Consider the following 18,364-nt stretch of genomic DNA (forward strand, 5'->3'; position numbering starts at 1 on the left):
AAGTAGGGAAATTATGTATCAGAATTGGATTTAAATGAATACATCTAAAATACCACTATCGGCCAAATAATGCTGATGCTAAAGTTGGAAAAAATGGTAATATCCAAGGAAAAATAACTACGAAAATGAATAAACTAACAAAAAAGCTATGCAGATCTATGTTACATGCAGGAGCGTTTCCGACACTTTTTACTTTATTTACTGGTTACTGCTTTAAAAGAACCTGTATGAAACTCAAACCCAGATTTCTGAAATGTGGGGAAGCCTTTGATATGATTTTAATGTACCATGTATTGTCTACATTCAGCGTAAAATAATCAGTGACGAGGCTGTAGTTCCCCCTGTTTGTCACCAGAGGGGGACAAAGAGCTATTTGTCACCAATCAGGTAGAAAGGACGACAACAAAAATCAGAAAGTCAGATACAGATGAATATTGATGGGAGATAAAAGAAGAAAAAAATATATATATAACAGTACAAAAAAAACATGTTGTCTTTCTGTATTTGCAAAATAATCAGAATTATGTGGCCAGGTCAAACTCAACCCGGCGTTTTAAAATGCATTTGATTAAAAGCAGTTTTTTTGTATTTGGCTAAGCTGATGTGCGAAGTGATCCTGCGTAACTGAAACACTGAAGAAAAAACACAGTGAAAAGTTGCGTCCGTTGCTGTCGGCTTTTACCTGCCAGGTTTCGATGATTGATTGACACTCACCTGTAGTGACGTAGGGCAACGCGGCTTAATAGGCGCCTGCAGACCGAGGAGGAAGTGAGTGGATACGAAGAAATCTGTGACCGAGTGGAGCGGAGGAGGATCACGTTTGCTGCTGCAGTTTTGCACCGATTAGCAGCTCTCTTCAGAAACCACCGGACTCACTCGTGATAGGCTCGTTTAATAAGAAGGCTGGTGTTCGTAAGGTCGGCTCACACAGGTAAGGCAGCTGCTGAACTTAATATTTGTTGAACTGCGCTTCACCTCACTGTTTATGAACCATGGGAATGTGAGGCAGACATTTTTGTTCCCACCCTAATCCGTCTGTTAGGCTGCGAAGTTATTGGAAAATTCAGACTCCGACTCAACAAGGAAAAAAAAAACAAGCACACCGTCCTGATTTATTTCACCGTAGGTGTCACAACAATGTGTGTTTTAATAATGCATTTAAAGCTATTGTTGTATAATCTCTGTCATGAACGCAATTGTAAGACTGTCGCTATAATGACATGTTTATAAGACTTAGGCCAGCAATACATCGTGGCTGTGTGTCTGCACTTGACATAACAGTCTTTGCACAGGGCAGGTTGGGAGTATTTATCAGAGGAAAAGTGTTTGGGTTTTTGTCATGTAGTTTCTGTAGCGCGCAGGTCTTTCTGTGTGCTTTTGTGTGGGCAAGTGCAGTGTGGGAGTGAGCGCTGAGTCACGGGTTGGGTCCCTTGATATGAGTTTGAGGACGGACACAACTGGCTACTTCGTCCGTCCGACCGACTGGCTGAGTGTGTGAGTGGGGAACTGGATCAGGGTTTAGGCTCCCTCCTTCGATGGGAAGAGATCTGTGAGCCCCACTGTAGGTCACTGGTGGTATTTGAGGGTCATCCAGACTAGTGACACTCTAATTACCCCTGTTCGTTTTTCCCCCCATGTCGCCATCCAAGGTGCTAGTTTCTACATGTTCCCCGTCTGTAGTTTGACTTTCTTCTGCCTCTTTGTCCCTCCTCTTCAGACTCGTTCGATGTTGTAGGTGCTGAAGATCTCAGTAGACCGGGCCGAGGTGACGCTGGGAGGACATCATGTCCAACAGCCAGTTGGACAGCTACAAGGGCGACCAGGCCCCTCTAGTTCTGGAGCGCCACTTCTCCACAGAACTCCATATATCTGAGCCCGGCGATGACCGCTGCCAGCCACAAAGCCCCCCCACGGCCCAATCTGAAACATCCACACCCCAGGAAGATGAGGTAGACAGGATGGTTGTACCTCAGCGGGTGGTTTTGAGCACCCAGAGTCCTGCCGCGCGGAAGGTTGGCAATCACCAGCTCATTCCCAAGAATTTAGCCAGCCGGCCTAAAGTCCGCCACCACACCACCGTGGTGACATTCCCAGTGGGACTGGAGATCGCCAGCAGTGGGATCCGCAACCGGCACTCAACCCAGGGCCCAGATGTGTCCTGGGAGGATTATGACAGTGATGGAGACGGCTTTGCTCTGAGGAGGAACCGCAGGAACAAGTCATACAGAGCGGCGGTGACCAGCCTGGACATTGAAGCCATGTCGTCGAGACAAGGGTCCTCAGCCACGCTGAAACCTGTCAGAGAGGACAGAGCAGTCAGTCCTGGTCCAGCTCGCAGCCCTGGACGCAAGGTACAGGGTGTGGGGGGGGGGGGGGATATTTGTATCTGTATATCTGTTGGATATTATGAGTGTTCAGTAATTGAGGTCTATCAGAAGCAACTGGCTAAATGAAAGTGGCGACTTCAGTTCCAGTTATGTTCTTCAGGCGAACACAGAGCCCGGCTGATAGAGTTTTAGTCACAGCCAGCATCGGCGGTGACTTTTGTCAAATTCTCCTTTAGTCATAGTGATGATGCCGTGTTTCCACAACTGTTTCCTATCTTCCACACCCAAGAGTGTTTTTACCAGAGTACGCTGGAAAAAATGCTACATTTGAGGATTGTAAGAAAACGGCAGTGCTGAAGAGAGAATGAGATGTTGGGAGAAAAATAATATCTAAATAAAAGCTGAGTGTTCTTGAGGCACATGCATTCCACAGTGTGAAACTCAGGCTGCGCTGCTGTCTCCCCCCTACAGCGAACCCTGGGGAGAAAGAGGAACCAGAATCATCGTGGGTCCTTCAAAGATGGTATGTTCCCCGTGTGTCACTCTGTCCACTTCTCTAAATGTGGCTATAGAACTACAAATACATGGGAAATAACGTTTGTCTTTTTTAATGAAAATGATAATAATAACATATGGATGCAATCTGTGACATGGCTTACAAAAGATCTCTTGAGACAACAGGAGAGGACAGAACAGGAAACCATTCATGCTGAATGCCAGGTTGTTACGTCTTGACTGTTGATGTCCTGTCCCTTCAGACAATGCCACTTCTCCAAATATGATTTTTGAGTAATTTTCCAGGTATAATCATGCAGACTTGAGGAGGTTTTATTGAAGAGTTGTTTGTCCACCTGTTGAGCTGATATCTCACCGGGGCTGCTGCTCAAAACAACGTAAGATGCAAGAATCGGCTTTCACCGCCACATTTATCTCTGTGAGAATCAAACCTGTGACCTGAATGGTCTCGGGAGCATTCCAGTAACGACGCACTGCAGGCAAAAACCTGCATTTTAAATCTAACTCCTAATTAGCTTCTTTTTTTTTTTTTTTTACAAACGGATGCATTCTCACTTCCCACGCTTTAATTCTCAAAGTGACTCATGTTATTATGTTGACAGATTCCAACTCTGCTTTAGCCTTTCATTTTTCACACTTGACAAAATACCTACAATTAACTTCTTTCAATTAATTCGACGGACTTCTGGGTGAATATCATCAGAATCCTTCATGCATAAGCCCATTGTGTGAGATAACTATTTCAGTTCAGAAACCAGGTTTTTTCACCCATTATTAAATTGTGCTGTTCAGGAATTTGCAAAGCATTTTTCCTGCTTCTATTCCAAAATCATCGCACGCTGAGACTCTGAATTGAAACCTACGCCGTGTTTGTGGAAATCCTCAGCTACTCCGCGCCTCTACCAGGAGATCCGTGAGCGAGGGCTGCACTCCACCAACCAGGATGAGCTGCTGGACGACTTTGTGGTGGTGGAGGCTCCCGTGGCGGTGGAGGACCAGGGCATCGTGGTGAAGAGCTACCGGCCGGCACAGCTCACTTGGAGCCAGCTACCACAGGTAAACCTTTTTAACTGCACTGACCATCAAAGTAGGTATTTGTGTACAAGTGCACTAAAACATAGATCAATTTCTATCAGAGAACAGATGTTTGTCTTCTGATCAAATGTCCTTCTTGCTCCTAAACTTCAGCTGGATTTTTCCTTTTATCTAAAAGGGTGCAATATAAAAGCTTCTTGCATGTTTTTGTTGTTTCATAAACTCCCACACTCCGTGACCCTGTGTAATGCTGTGAAATGCTGGCTATGTTTGCTTTTTTTTTTACGATTTTCAAAACAAATTCTATCTTGAATATACAGCAGAATATGGAGTTAAACATTGGTTTGTATTTTTATTTTGTACAAAGGTGAGGGACACGGGTATCCTGACATTGATCTCACCTCAGGAGAGAAAGAGACAAGAGGTTAGTGTATGTGTATGTATGTGTGTGTGTGTATGTTTGTGTGTGTGTGTGTGTGTGCTAGTATGCATACTAAGTATGCCAACAGTAATGTCCTAGAAGGGATTTAATGTGCTGCAGGAAGCAGGACAGCTCTGATGCAGCTCAACGGCTGAATGTGTTTTCTTCTTTCTATACTCAGTGTTTTGAATTAGTCACAGTCACACGGGGAGAAAAAGAGGCTCATGTACCAGCTGTTCACCAGACAGTAGACTTTAAACACTACAAGGCAATGCAACCATATGACATGTTGCATTTCAAGTTAGAGGCAATCAGCCACAGATGTGCAGTTTAAGAAACACAGAATCATACATCCCCCCCCCCCATAAAAACACACTTAATTAATCAATTAGTAATACAGGCTTTATGATAAATAACTTAAAAATGTCCTTTACACTTATATTAATTTTCATCCCACACCTGCCAAATTTGTCTGGCAACAGGTTCAAACTCATTCTCAGAGTTTTTGTCAAAAGGCTTTCTAGGAATCAAAGGACTTCCCTGAACAGAAGTAGTCAAAAACAAGTTGAGGTATAACAACAAAGCCAGGTACAACTCATTCCAAAATAACTCCACGAAAGCATTAAACACAGGCCGATACCATCTTTATAGGGTAACACTATCTGCTGGTGGATTTCTCTTTTTATAACGCCGTCTTCACCGGCAGTCCAACAACAGACGTGTCGATACCAAAGGTCCACCCTGTGTGCACTGCAGTCCTTAAATACAGCCGCACCCTGCCAGTGTGATCTCACTGATTCCGTGTGCTGAGCTGGTGCTCGTCTCGCTCTTTTGTACCTGATGGGTTTAGTGTCAGTGCTTCAGCAGAATGGCAGCCATCCACGGCCAGTTTAATGCTGCTTTTTAGGGACATGAAAGCATTTATCGTGTACGACTCTTTTGTGACGTTTTTCTGCTGTTGGCGGGAGATTTCCAGGAAGTAGTGATAGCTAGCTAATGCCCTTTGCTCCTGCCTGAGCCACTTTGCCTTTTACAGGAAGTGAAGGAGTGTGTAAGATCACCTGAGATCCTGACCACAGTCAGCAGAGGTTAATTAAGCCCTCCATTTCAAAATAATGATACTGTCACACAGTGGAGAGTACTTCCACACCGCTACAAATTGCTGATCTGTTTTGTTGTCTGCTGGTATATGCTTCTGATACCTGTTAGATAATTGGCAAACGATTACCACAACAATTACAATGTGAAGTTTCAGTGGCGTCTAAAACATCAGCAGTAAATGTCGGATTTTGGTGTCACTCAGTAACACATCCACCATTCTCCCTACACGTTTAATATTGGAACAAAATGGTGAAGTTCATCATAGAAGACTGCAGATTTCTCCACCAACCGCAGCCTCAATAGACCACAATGCATTGTAGCCACAGCGTATATGTTTTACTTTGTGTCAGGGACATGTAGCATTGTAGCACTTTCTTGATCTTGAAGAACTTCACTAATGCTTTGCTCCGTTTATCGATGTGTAAACCCCTATTTGAATGTGGAAAGTAGAGGTCATTTCTCTGGCTGTTGTTAAAAAAAGAATTATGGGAAATGTAGGGAATTACCCAAAGGACAAAAACAGATTGCAAATGCGAGTTCTTCACATTCACACTTATTTGGGCGTGTGTGTGTTCATTTGACAGGCCATTTTTGAGATCCTCACATCAGAACATTCGTACCAGCACAGCCTGGGCATCCTGGTGCGTCACTTCAAGAGTAGCGAAGCTCTGAAGAAAACAATGACGGCCACAGAGTACCATCACCTCTTCTCCAACATCTCTGTCATTCAGGAGGTCAGCAAACGGTGGGTGCAACATCGTCTTACGTGTGTGTGTGTGTGTGTGGGGGGGGGGGGGTGTGACAGCGCCTCGTATGACAGGATCTGATGATGTTATCTGTATACTGTCTCTATTTGAAATGGGGCTGCACATTGAGTGTTTTTTGTCATACAGTCAACGTTGTATTCCCATTGAGATGGGGTTTGAAGCAGAGAATGGGTTGTTTTAACGTTTCAGGTGGAGTATTTACCCTTTGCATGTCTTTTGTATCCTGTAGGCTCCATCAACATGTTAAAACACGCCAGCCAAACTGGTTCTACTGCTCTGAGTGTTATTCCCGGGCTTTAAGATGATAACGTGCATGAGAGCAGCCCATATTGTTTTGTGCATTGCTAGCGACATACATTTGAATGAAAATGGATAGAGAGAGAGAGTTTTAGCAGCAAGAGAAGACGTGTCTTTCTGTCTTTGATCCTGTTGTTTCTTTGTTTCCAAGTAAAACAGGATGTATGAAACTAGAAGGCAGAGGGTTTCTCAGGAGCTCCTGTATGACCTGACTTCCACTATCTGTGTGTGAATGTTTGCACTGCAGTTGCTTCCTGGGTTGGGCTGTTTTCCAGGTGTCATTTTACTGCTTTTTGTCAAAAAGGCACTTAGCAAGGGCGGGGCTGAAAGTCATTTATGATGTTCTAATGGAAAGCCTTTACAATGCTTTGACAAAAGGGTTCCCCTGGATCTTATAGGAGAAAGTTACATTTTAAATAGGTTTAGTATTGTATTGTATTGGCAGCTTGAAATTATCAGTCTGTGTGCTTTCAGGATTCATTCCATTGAGTTAAATGAAGACGGGATCAGGCTCAAATCATTTTGAAAACAAACTTTACTTAGTTTAACAGGGAATTCACCATGTAATAGCCTCTAATAAAATATATATTTAAATTGAACAACTTTCTTTCGATGAAGCCAGATAGAACCCCAGGTAACGGTGTGTTGATAAGTGTCATTGTCACATACGAACAACCTGAGATTCAAAACCTAGAAGTTAAACACATTCAGCCTGGACTCTCTCCCACAGCTGTGTGTCCTGCTCAGGTAAACAGTCTGTGGGAGGAGAAACACAGTCCTTTCACTTCTTTACGAGCCTCCCCCTCTCGCTTCATTTTCAGGTTTTTCGAGGACCTTGAACGGCGTCACTATGACAACCCAGTGATCCGGGACATTAGCGATATTGTTCAGAACCACGCAGCCCACCACTTTGAGCCCTACATCGTCTACTGCTCCAACGAGACGTTTCAGCAGAGGACGCTGCAGAAGCTGCTGTGAGTAGCAGAACAAACCGTAACAGTCCGAGTTTCCGCAGCGACGCGGCAGGATGAGCTGAACTTTCCGCCTTTTCTTTGCGTCTATCAGGACCAGTAACACTGCGTTCAAAGAGGCCCTGAAGCAGATCGAGGGGAGCAGTGACTGTGGAGGCCTGCCCATGATCTCTTTCCTGATCCTTCCCATGCAGAGAGTCACCAGACTCCCACTGCTGCTGGATGTCAGCATAACCTTTTCTTTCTTACATAAACGACTTAGTGGAAGACGCATAGCTGCTGAAAATAGGATGCTGAGGGCCACTTCTCTGTTTTTCTTTCCTTTTGTTTCATTTTAGATATGCATTCACTACATTATTTCCAAGTTTATTTTATAACTGCTACTAACTAAGTTTCATACCTTTTTTTTGTTCTTGCCTCACAGACCATCTGCCAGAAAACTCCAGATAAGACAGCGGAGTACTTTGCTGCTGTTTGGGCACTGCACGCCATCAGCAAGGTAGAGGGACGTTGAGAAAGCACCCTTTATCTCGCATTTGAGAGCGGACTATGAAGTCGATGCGTTTTTAAAGTCGCGACTATCATTGTGTCGTTGTTGTGATTGTTAATTCAACAGTTGGTCTCTAGCTGCAATGATGGTGCTCAGCGGATGGAGAGGACGGAGCAGATGTACACCATCCAGAAACAGATGGATTTTGGTAAAATCAAGGTAGGTTTTGTGACTTATTAGGTCTAATGGTGGCCGTGGATGTAGATAGAACATGTAATGGAACCTGGATAAAGCTTCGGACTGATTCCGACAGTGATAACTCTTGTGTCCTCACAGCCATTTCCCCTGGTGTCGTCGTCGCGGTGGCTGAAGAAGCGCGGTGAGCTGGCCTTCAGCACCGAAGAGCTCAGCATCTGGAGGGCTTTCAGCAGCAGGAGCTACTACCTGTTTCTCTTCAACGACGTACTGATCGTCACCAAGAAGAAGAGGTCAGTGGGGCTGAAACACACCGTTTGTTTTGAATATTATGCACTTCAACTCTAAAATAATTCTGGGGGGGGGGAAAGATTTTTACAAAACGTAAACTGTCTGATGTTAATTCTTACAAGTATCTGCAAATATTCTCCAGTATGTCAACATAATCACAATAGTTAAGATGTTGAGGAGTAGTTTGTCGTGAGAAACAAAGTCACCAGAGCAGGAAGCTAATAGTTGTATTAATATATTGTATTTTTGTACTTTCACCGATCAAATCGCTCCCACTTTAGATAAAAGAACCTAGTAGTGCATCTGCTAAAATGGGGGCAGCTAGAGAAGACAAACTTGAGAAACACAACCAGGTTTTGAAGCATTTCAGGAGCTTTGTGCGTGTTTCTCTGGGACTTTGGGTCCAACTGCTGGCAGGCAGGAAACATGAGAAACTGAGTGAAATGACAAGAGGAAGGGGACGGAGAAAGGAAAGCGCATGGGATCTGGTGCGTGCATATTTGAGATTCTTCAATCTTGCATTCAGCATGGCAGCTCGACAGACTACAGCTCTCTGTTTTGAGTTAGGGAGAAACCAAACAATGTCAACACAGAGGAAGGAGCTGCCCACAACACTGGAGTCATTTTCAGGGTTGTTAAGTTGACACTGCGACCCAGTCATTAGGTGATAATATCTAGGAAATGCTATCAGCAGATGGTCAAGCAACGTGGTTTGAATGCGTTCGTTGTGCACCCATGCACAAAAATAAAATAGTGACTAGGTTTAGCTACACTGTAATGTGTAAAAATCTAACTATTTCTGTGAATGTCCCTGCACAATTGGATCATCTTAAATTGGTTATCTTTTAAATATAAATTTGAGTAAAAAAACGGTTTTGTTTATCCAGTGAGGAGAGCTTTGTGGTGATGGGACTACGCCACTCTGGGAGAATGTGGAGGTGGAGGTCGCGGAGGATGTAGAAGGACGGAGTGTCTTCGCCTGGCAAGAACAGCTACTATCTTTCCTTCAAGCTGCAGATGAGCAAGAACAGTGAGGGCAAAGCGGAGCAGATCTGCCGTCCAGGTAACCATGCTCTCAGCTCCCTTCAGCCATGAACTGTACATAACTGTACATTCCTCAAGTGGGAATTTGGAAAACAAAAGGTTGAAGTATTATGAGTATATAAGGGTGCTTTTCACATTGCATTTCCTACGACTTCTTCACAATAAAAGCATCTTGCCAGTTCACCAGTGGAAAGCTTTTATTGTGAATTAGCTCCAATAGGACTGAAGGTGACCAGTACACAGTAATATAAGGCTAGTGTATGAAGTACAAACAAGAACATGAGATGAATTAAACTACAGAGATTCAGTTCGAAGCTACAAAAGTAAACTGAGAGCTGAACACACAGAGAGAGAGAGAGAGAGAGACCTCTTGGAAAAACCTGACTGCAAACCAAATGTGATGTTTTGTTTCTGGCTCCCTCTACTGACAGAAGTTTTAATGGCAACCTCAAATGCTCCCGTGCATTGAGTCCATTCGTAAGAAACGGACTTCTTGTGTTAATACATGTTCAAAATGCAGCACTAGCTCTGGAGTGGTATTTAACAGTGTTGTTCTTTGTCTCCGTTTCCCAGGGATGACCGGGCACGCTGGATAGTTGCCCTTACTGAACACAAGCAGGATGGAGTCTTTACTTGTCGAGATGGTAAGTCGGCATGCTTTATTTACCAAGGGAGTCATTCTTTGAACTACACTTGTGAGTTCTGAGCTTGATCGGTTTTCAGTGAAGGCATGTCATTGTTGAAAGTGGTAAATGTTCTCTTGCCTTTTCATTTGTAAATTATTAATTTGTTATGGAAGGCAGTGTCTGCACAGAAAACAGATGGTTCATTTCTAATGAGTCTGCAGCTATTTTAAATGCAATCTTATTTACATGCATATCAGAGCTGAATAGGCTCTCCCTTCTTTTCCAGACCTTTCAACTATTTCTCAACATTTTCTTGATCTATGTGAAGCCCGACTTTGGGTTCACGATGAACTAAATACATATAAAGAACATAAGCACACAAGCAGCACCAACACTTTCTGTTTGTGTAGCAGCAATTGTTTTAAGTGACATTGATATTGTTATCAAAGGGTGTGCCTTTCCAGGGAAAATGACACATTCCAGGAAGCAATGAGATGTGCTGTAGATATCATCAGTGTGGCACAGGTTGTGTTTTTACAGAAAAGATAACCGGTTTATTGACATTCAGTTAAAAGCGTTGGTTTCATGAATCACATTGCATTATGGGAATGTTTTTAAGGTCTTCCACAGTGTGAGGCCACCAAAGCCTACATGCCGAAAGAGCCAGATGAGTTGGGGCTGCAACAGGCTGAGCTCGTCATCGTGCTGCAGAAAGAGGAAGGTGAGTGTGTCTGTACTTAGCTCCATCACTATCTGTAATACATCACATCCAGACCCTCATGCTCAGTCAGTGAGCCACCTACCTATACTTCATTTAAAAGCATGCAAGGGTGCTTAAAAGCTAGTCGTCTGCTCTTCCTAGCCTGGAGCTACGGGGAGAGAATGCGAGATGGAGAGAGAGGCTGGTTTCCTGCCACCTGTGCCACAGAGATCACCAACCCGATGGCCATCGAGAGCAACGTGCAACGCATGAAGCGACTGCGCAAAGAGACCAACGTTTGAGCGCCTCTCGGAATGTACAGTGGACAAAATAACAAAAACACCGTCCAGTAAATTGGTGACACTGCATTGCTTGCATATCATACTGAACACAGTGGTCCAGACGTCCGTCAACAACACACTGATCTAAGATGTATACAATGTGACCATAAAGTACCTGGGTTGGATCCAGCCAGTGTCCGTGGTTTGTTACTCTCTAATGTCATACTGTCAAACTAATTTTAAAACATTACCATCAGGTTAAATCAAGTTATATCGCCACCAAAAATGTTTTATTGCAGAGCGATTGTATAAAAAATGTGCAGCCAATAAAGAATGAACATTTGCTATAGCAGGACTTACTGGTCAACAGTGGCAGATAACTCTACTCGTACAGCACTATCCTGGTGCTGTACATGTATTTGGTGAGAATGTAAATTGAAACTTACTTGCTGTAATAAAAAATGAGCCTCAGGCCTAGGTTTGAAAACGAAATCTAGGAGCTACAAAGTTAAGTTCTTTTGTATACATACGCTATTGTATAAGAAGTTGCTTAAACTGTATTGCCTACATATTGCTTTCATAAGTCCTAAGCTCAAGATGTGGAACTCTATATAGTGCTAAATGTTGGATGGATTTCTTGTATCACATTGTTAGTTTCATTTCAAGATGCTGCATAAGAATTGTTATCCTGGTGTAAAATAAATTATCAGCTATTATCAAAATATCAGCTTTGGCAAAACATTTACCATTATAAATGCTGTTTGACACTTATTGTTGAATTTGGTGATTATAAAATTGACTGCATTATACAATGTTATGTCTGTTCAAAAAGAAAATAAATACTAGGTAACTGAAATAAAATTTAAATGTGTCATTGTTAAGAGCCCATTTACTTGAAATATAAAACAAACACTTGAGACATCTTTCCTGGTTTCTGGACTTTTATTTGAGCTTGCATTTTGTTAAAATGTTTGAATACATAAAAAGTTATTTAAAAATGTCAAACTGACCAGTTATCAAATTCCATTTTTTTTTCTTTAAAAACCATTTGGTGTAAAAACTTAGGACAGATTTAGAAAAACATTTGCTGTTTCCCCAAAACGTTTGTAGCTGTCACATAAAAATAATGGGAAAAAAAAACAGGTCTGCATAGATTCTGCAGGCAATCGGTGGTAATCTGGTCAAATGCATGGTGCAAGCTTGTGACGATCGTCAAGTCAAATCTTTATTGCTCAGATCTTGTTTGATGTTTCATCTTGTTGTTGACAAAAAAACTGTAAAGAAGAAAAGGAAGAAATTAGTCAATTGTTCATCTGTATGCTGCATTTTCAATCATTTGAGTTTAGTCATGTAGCGTGCCTGAAACCACCAGATAGCAGAAAAAGAATCAAAAGCCAAAAGCTGCTGCTCTTATGGAGAAGAGCCAATAGCGAGGGCTCTACGGTGCCCGACAGTTTGCTTTATCAAAGCCACTGCACGACCTCATGCTTTGGATCATCGACTACAGATCCAACAAAGCTAGTTAGCTAGCTTAGCTGTTCAATTTAGATGTTTTAAGTTTCCTAGTATTTGTCAGCTCTGTCTGAATCCACATATTGGTGAAATTTAAGTTAATGAAAATGATCAGCCATTGACGCCTTTATACTGACCCGGACGATGGTAAAAGATGGTAGGTGCCGGTGGGCAGGTTGTTTCCTACTCAGCCCCACCCTGCTGGGCCTCGGGAGCGGACGTTTTCTCTGCAGATGGGTCACCTCCTGTCTTGGCCTCCTTGGTTTCCTGGCCGGGTTTGTCGTTAGTCTGTGGACGTCTGCGGCGGTAGTTGAAGTTACGGCGGTAGCGACGCTGGCGGGGCTGTTGGTTCTGACCATCTTCGCCGCCCTGATTCTCCTTGTCCTCCTCGCCATCCCGCACTGGTCTGGGACGGGGGGGACCCCTGGAGTGAACAAGCAATAAGCAAGGGGCTGTAAGGAATCATGAATTATCAAGAAACTAAGAAGTGATATCATCTACTAAGATGAGATGCAGTTTTAAAAGAAATGTACATGGGCGCAATTTGAGGGTGGGCTGCAATAAAAGGAAAGTTTCTCTGGCCAAACCGGTGGCATTTATCAATTGAGGTTCGCTGGTAGACTCTGGGCTAGAATTCTTTGATAGACAGCCCAGTGCTTTACTCTTCCATTGTTTGCAGCCCTGCGTCAATGAAGCAAACAAGTAAACCTAGGAATTAACCTTGGTCGGAAGCCTCTGTAGTAGCTCTGCCTCGCTGGTTTGTTTCCCTGGTCAGGACCTCCCTGGCTCTGGCTCTCGTCGCCCTCGCCTCCCTGAAAGCAAATACATCCAACAATTGACATCAAGCTTTTTCCAAAGCCAACACGTAAGCAAACAAACCACGTAATGAAACTTGCCATCCAGCCAACATAGCTGAGATTAGGGGCCTATTTTGAGTCAATTTGCAAGATATTGTCCAGACCCCTGATACACAGATTATTATTTTTTTGTTCACAACCACGTGAGTGTTGAAAGAAGAGGGTGTTGTGTATGACATCAACATATCAAGAGGTCCCAGCCGGGACTGCTGGGTGCCTGCTTCTGGACAGAAGCTCTGTGACGGCGTACGTCAGACATCCCTCCATGTGGTGCGTTGGTGTACGGGGGCCGGCGGGCGTAGCGTCTACTTACAAAGTATGGCGGGTAGCGTCTTCTGCCGGGGTAAGCGGGTCTGCGCTGCTGCGGTTGCTGCACTTCTCCTTCAGGGGCGCTCTCTCCCCCATCTCGGCTGCCTTTGTCACGGCCTCCGTTGGGTGGCTCACCCTCTCCGTCACTCTGGTAGTTGTCAGGATATTCTCCAGCGCGAGGAGGGCCCCTTCTTCGGGGATAGCGCCTGTAGCGGTTCCTGTCGGCGGCGTACTTACTTCCCTGGACTGCAATGCCTCCTGGGCCAGTGACATTTGCCGCCTCGGCTCCCTTTTTAAATAAAGAAATAAATGTAATTACCCAAATGAATTATCGAGAGAACAATTAATAGGATATATCTTTTATAATAGCTGCAAACTAATTTCAGAACTTTGGACCTAGTAAAAAAACTGATTGTATTACCAACCAAAACACAGCTTACCTTCTCTCCCTCAACTACGTCAAACTCCACAGTCTCTCCATCACCAACACTGCGAAGGTATTTCCTCGGGTTGTTCTTTTTGATGGCCGTCTAAAACCAAGAACAGTTCAGGGGTTAGATTTCATATTCACGATCATTACATAAATTAAGAAAATAAAACTACATACAACTTACCTGGTGTACAAAAACGTCCTCCTTTGTATCATTCCTTTAAAAAAAGGATGGGGGGGGTACACACTTAGTTATTTCTAGTTAGCAGTATCTTGTTGAGCCACAGAATACAATATATCTGCAGACAGATTGACACTAAACCGGGAGGCGTACGGATAAGTAGTGTGCGTAACAACAGCATGGAGACCAGCAGACAAATCGCCTGGTCAGCTTTGTAGGCAAATCAAAGCCTTAATAGGATTGGGAATGTTCCTTCAAACACACACACACACACACACAGATGATATCAGGGTCTTTAGGAGCCATGGTTGGGGTGGGGTCCACTTACCGATTGATAAAACCATATCCATTCCTGACGTTGAACCATTTCACTGTACCCAAGACTTTTGTTGCTGCAACAAGACACAATAAAAGAAAATGATTAACCAAGTTTAAGCTTCAGTCATTTCCTTTACAATATTACACTGTTGGGATAGCATATTGTGGGTACAACTAAGCCTTCCAACCAGCTTGTCCATGACTCACAATATCAATGACAAACAGAAAGGGAATCAAACGGGGACAGATGATGAAAAACAAACCAGGGCCAGATAATGTGGAAGTTATATTTAACTCCCAACTGTCACCCTTTTATAGATCCTGGTGCTTAGGGGTGCCCTGTGCCAACTGCACTTAGTGTGCGGTATGAACCAAGCGCATTATGGCCCAGTAATGACTGCGCTATTTCTAGTGTGGAACGCAAGATTAGTAATCATCCAAATTATCAGTGCATCTGTTTTATAGAGCTGCGTTAGTGCGCATATTTAATATGGATGCAGCAATACGATGCTGCGCTGTGATCACTGACATTTCAAAGTTGAGTTACTACAGACCTACTGCCCCATTTTAAACCGCACTACTCAGTACTTGAGTGTTCACACGTGGTAGAGTCGCGCCCGGATACGTTAGCATGCAGCGAGCCCAGCTGGCTTGTTAGCGCAGTAGCTAACTAGGGCTCAGCCATGTGGTTGGATTAAAGCCAGCGAGCACTAACAGCCGTAGGACATCAGATAACATATATTGGGACCAAACATTACGCAATGATAAAAGTAAACATGTCGGCGTTTCCGTGGTTTTCGTCAAACAGAAAACTCAATGTCCAAAGAAATCCGTGGAAATATACGGCGGACATTTTGGGTTGCCCCTTCAGCCATGTAAATAGCTAGCGTAGCTTCGTTAGCCAACGAGCTATCATCGCTTGTTTTAAGTAGCTAGGCCCTTAAATGTGGGCAACATTTGACAACCGTTGACAGTTATATTCGAATATATTTATAAACCGGCCTTACTCGAATTGTTTCTCAGACCACGTTGGTCACACGTTTGAGGGTGCGTTTCGACTTCGTTTTTGAGACATATTTACTTCTAATGCGGAACCAGACCATTTCGTGTGAACAAAGGGACGGTATGCCGCTTACGTTAGCTTGTTTTCTACAGTAGTAATCGTGGCCGGCTAAGTGAGCAATGTGACATAACTTCGTGTTCCACCGTGATAGGAGATTAGCCGTAACCAAAATGATCGTTAACGTTCTAACGTCTCCACGTCAGCTAATATTGCCTTGTTACTTCGACGGAGTAGTGAGTGGCTCAGACGTTTGCCTCGAAACACTAGTCCTCAAACAACCTCAACGTTCGTGCATGTGACGGCCAATCGGTAACACGGCATTCCGTGGCAGCTATTAGACGTTAGAAGGCCGGTAAACGGCAATATAGACTGGTTGGGATGTAAGGATTACCTTTACAAACCATATATTCTAAATCTGAAATTAATGACACTCAGAGAAACGGCTCATAATTCCCCCAGGTAGTGGATATATAACGCTAGCAATAACGACCTATATTCCAACTGAAATTTTAAAAATGTGTGTCGAGCTAACGCCAGGACTAATGTTTCGCCTCTTGACAGCAACATTTAAATGTATTTTACCTTACTCAAGATATTATTAATCATAGTTCATACCCAACTAACGTATTACTTACATACATCCTACAAGTTAACGTTATACATACTAGTCTGGGATTTAAGAGGTAGCGTCAGCCTACTTTAACAAAATTAACGTTAATTTTATAATTTGCTTATTTCAACAAACGTTAACATTATTCTATTTGAGTTAACGACATTTCTTAAAATGTTGGAGTAACATTAGTGATTCAACGGTTAACTGACCCGGTGGTTGGGCAGTTAACATTTGCAACCGCCGCTTTTGCGCACCGCCTCTACGGCGTTCCACACCACGTTCGCTAACTTAACGTTAGCTAACTAGCTCATTTCCAGGAGCCTTACCGATGACCTTCTTATCCGCCGCGGAAGCTTCGGCTGCCGGGCTGGATGGGCTCTCCTCATCGGCAGGGGCATCGGGTGGTTGTTGTGTCTCGGCCTCGCTGCTCATGGTTACTACTGGTTGGCTTCTGCCGGCGGTGGCTCTCTGCTATGTTTCCCGGTGCTAGATGGTAACCTGGGCCGGCGGTGGTAGGGGCTACTGCCTTCGGGCTCTCGGCTTTCCTCTTTCCGCTCCCGTTGCCGATCGAACTGGGCAGAGTGAGAAGCTGTGCCGGGGAATGTGCCTGGCCGGCGGTCCGCCCAACTACTCTTCCGATTGGTTGGAATGTGTTGTGAAAAACAAAACGCATTCCTATTGGCTGAGACAACTGTCAAATTCGGTTGAAAGAAGAGTTTGCTGAAAATGATTGGCTAAAAGAGATTGTACCTGTTCCTCGTCACCGCCCCATGGTGATGCCGAAACCAGACAAGTCAGACAGAAAACCGTGACACTTTTGGAACAGTGTCTGCTTGGTTGTGTCTTTGAACAAAATGTACAAATACTGAAAAACACAAGGACTAGATTTATTGTGCCAGTCTTGCATAAAATCATCTCAAAAGACACAATTATATTTGTATTATTAGTAGGTCTTTCGTTCAGTTGTCTTAAAACTTTGTCTCTCAATTCTTTGAATACAATTTTAATTTTGTAAACTGGGTGTCTGAGATTGATTGAAACGGTTGTGTGTGTAGCTGCCATCAATACTTTCAAAACATAAAATGCATAATAGACATTGCACACTGTCTGTAGCGGCATGGACACTGACTGCAGCGCTGTGGAAATGCAATGAGGGATTACTGACCCAATTTAAGGGAAGGATTAGGAAAGCCTAAATATTTTATTCACCGAACATGATGTAAATATCATATTCATAATTTTTACTGCATCGTCAGTTGTTGTGTGCATACATGAAACCTTGGCAGATGTAGGAAGAGAGCTCATTTTGATGTGCTGTAAGAACATTAAGTTCTCACCAGCCAATAAACAGCAGGTCATTGTCGACAGCTATACTCTAACATCTAAACACAGAACAACTGATTCACTATTCCATATTACAGGACATATCTGGAAGTAACCCTACTATTACACTTGAAATGTGATATTATTTTGTTAGAGATTACCCCCAAATCCTTCGTTGATTGTTTTGAATGAAGGTCATATCAGGATACAACATCCAGGATGAACAATAACCGCAATGTTCCTTCCTAATTTAAAGATCAGACATGCTATTTGATTGTGTCTTACTGTAATATTCATGAGTCACAGAGAGGACATTTGTAAATTCCTCGGATGATTACATTTCTTAAATCCTAAGGGTAGCCTACACATACGCTCAAACACTGTCACCCTGATGTAACAGCATACTATTTGCTTCTTCTCTCATATTCCCCTGCCCAACAAACTAGTCAAACGCAGTCATCGTCCCAAATCGTCTTCTAGTAGCGCAGTGCCGACATACCCAGACTTGAGTGTGAGACAACCCCACCGCAGCCCCCCACCCATTGTCATGTTAATGCTCCACTGGCACTGTTTATGAGCACTGGCTGATGTGTGAAGAGCTTGCTGTTAATGGCTGAGCCCCGTTCTCCCACACAAAGATGGGCTTTAGCATTGACCCCAGCGAGTCTCCCCACGAAGAGGACCCCCCCCCCCCCT

General features: G+C 43.6%; 2 protein-coding genes across 2 annotated transcripts; one reads left to right on the forward strand and one right to left on the reverse strand.

Annotated features, from left to right (window-relative positions):
- The first annotated feature begins 785 nt into the window (after positions 1–785).
- Positions 786–12,319, forward strand: arhgef16 (Rho guanine nucleotide exchange factor (GEF) 16). The gene is given in 18 exon segments (XM_079173254.1): positions 786–931; positions 1,718–2,351; positions 2,799–2,850; positions 3,730–3,899; positions 4,246–4,302; positions 5,985–6,145; positions 7,286–7,438; positions 7,530–7,659; positions 7,860–7,934; positions 8,052–8,144; positions 8,262–8,413; positions 9,299–9,320; positions 9,322–9,336; positions 9,338–9,382; positions 9,384–9,461; positions 10,006–10,099; positions 10,701–10,802; positions 10,944–12,319. Coding segments are annotated over 17 exon segments (2,106 nt in total). The 5' UTR covers positions 786–931; positions 1,718–1,784; the 3' UTR covers positions 11,084–12,319.
- Positions 11,986–16,924, reverse strand: ybx1 (Y box binding protein 1). The gene is made up of 8 exons (XM_079173239.1): positions 16,672–16,924; positions 14,680–14,743; positions 14,355–14,388; positions 14,181–14,270; positions 13,745–14,029; positions 13,295–13,386; positions 12,712–12,998; positions 11,986–12,336 (listed from the first exon to the last, which is right to left on the reverse strand). Exons 1-7 carry the CDS (start codon positions 16,775–16,777, stop codon positions 12,758–12,760), a joined length of 912 nt encoding a protein of 303 aa, XP_079029365.1. The 5' UTR covers positions 16,778–16,924; the 3' UTR covers positions 11,986–12,336; positions 12,712–12,757.
- Between the last annotated feature and the right edge of the window lie 1,440 nt (positions 16,925–18,364).

The sequence above is a fragment of the Pholis gunnellus genome (assembly GCF_910591455.1).
Source record: "Pholis gunnellus genome assembly, chromosome: 2".
Classification (NCBI taxonomy): Eukaryota; Metazoa; Chordata; class Actinopteri; order Perciformes; family Pholidae; genus Pholis; species Pholis gunnellus.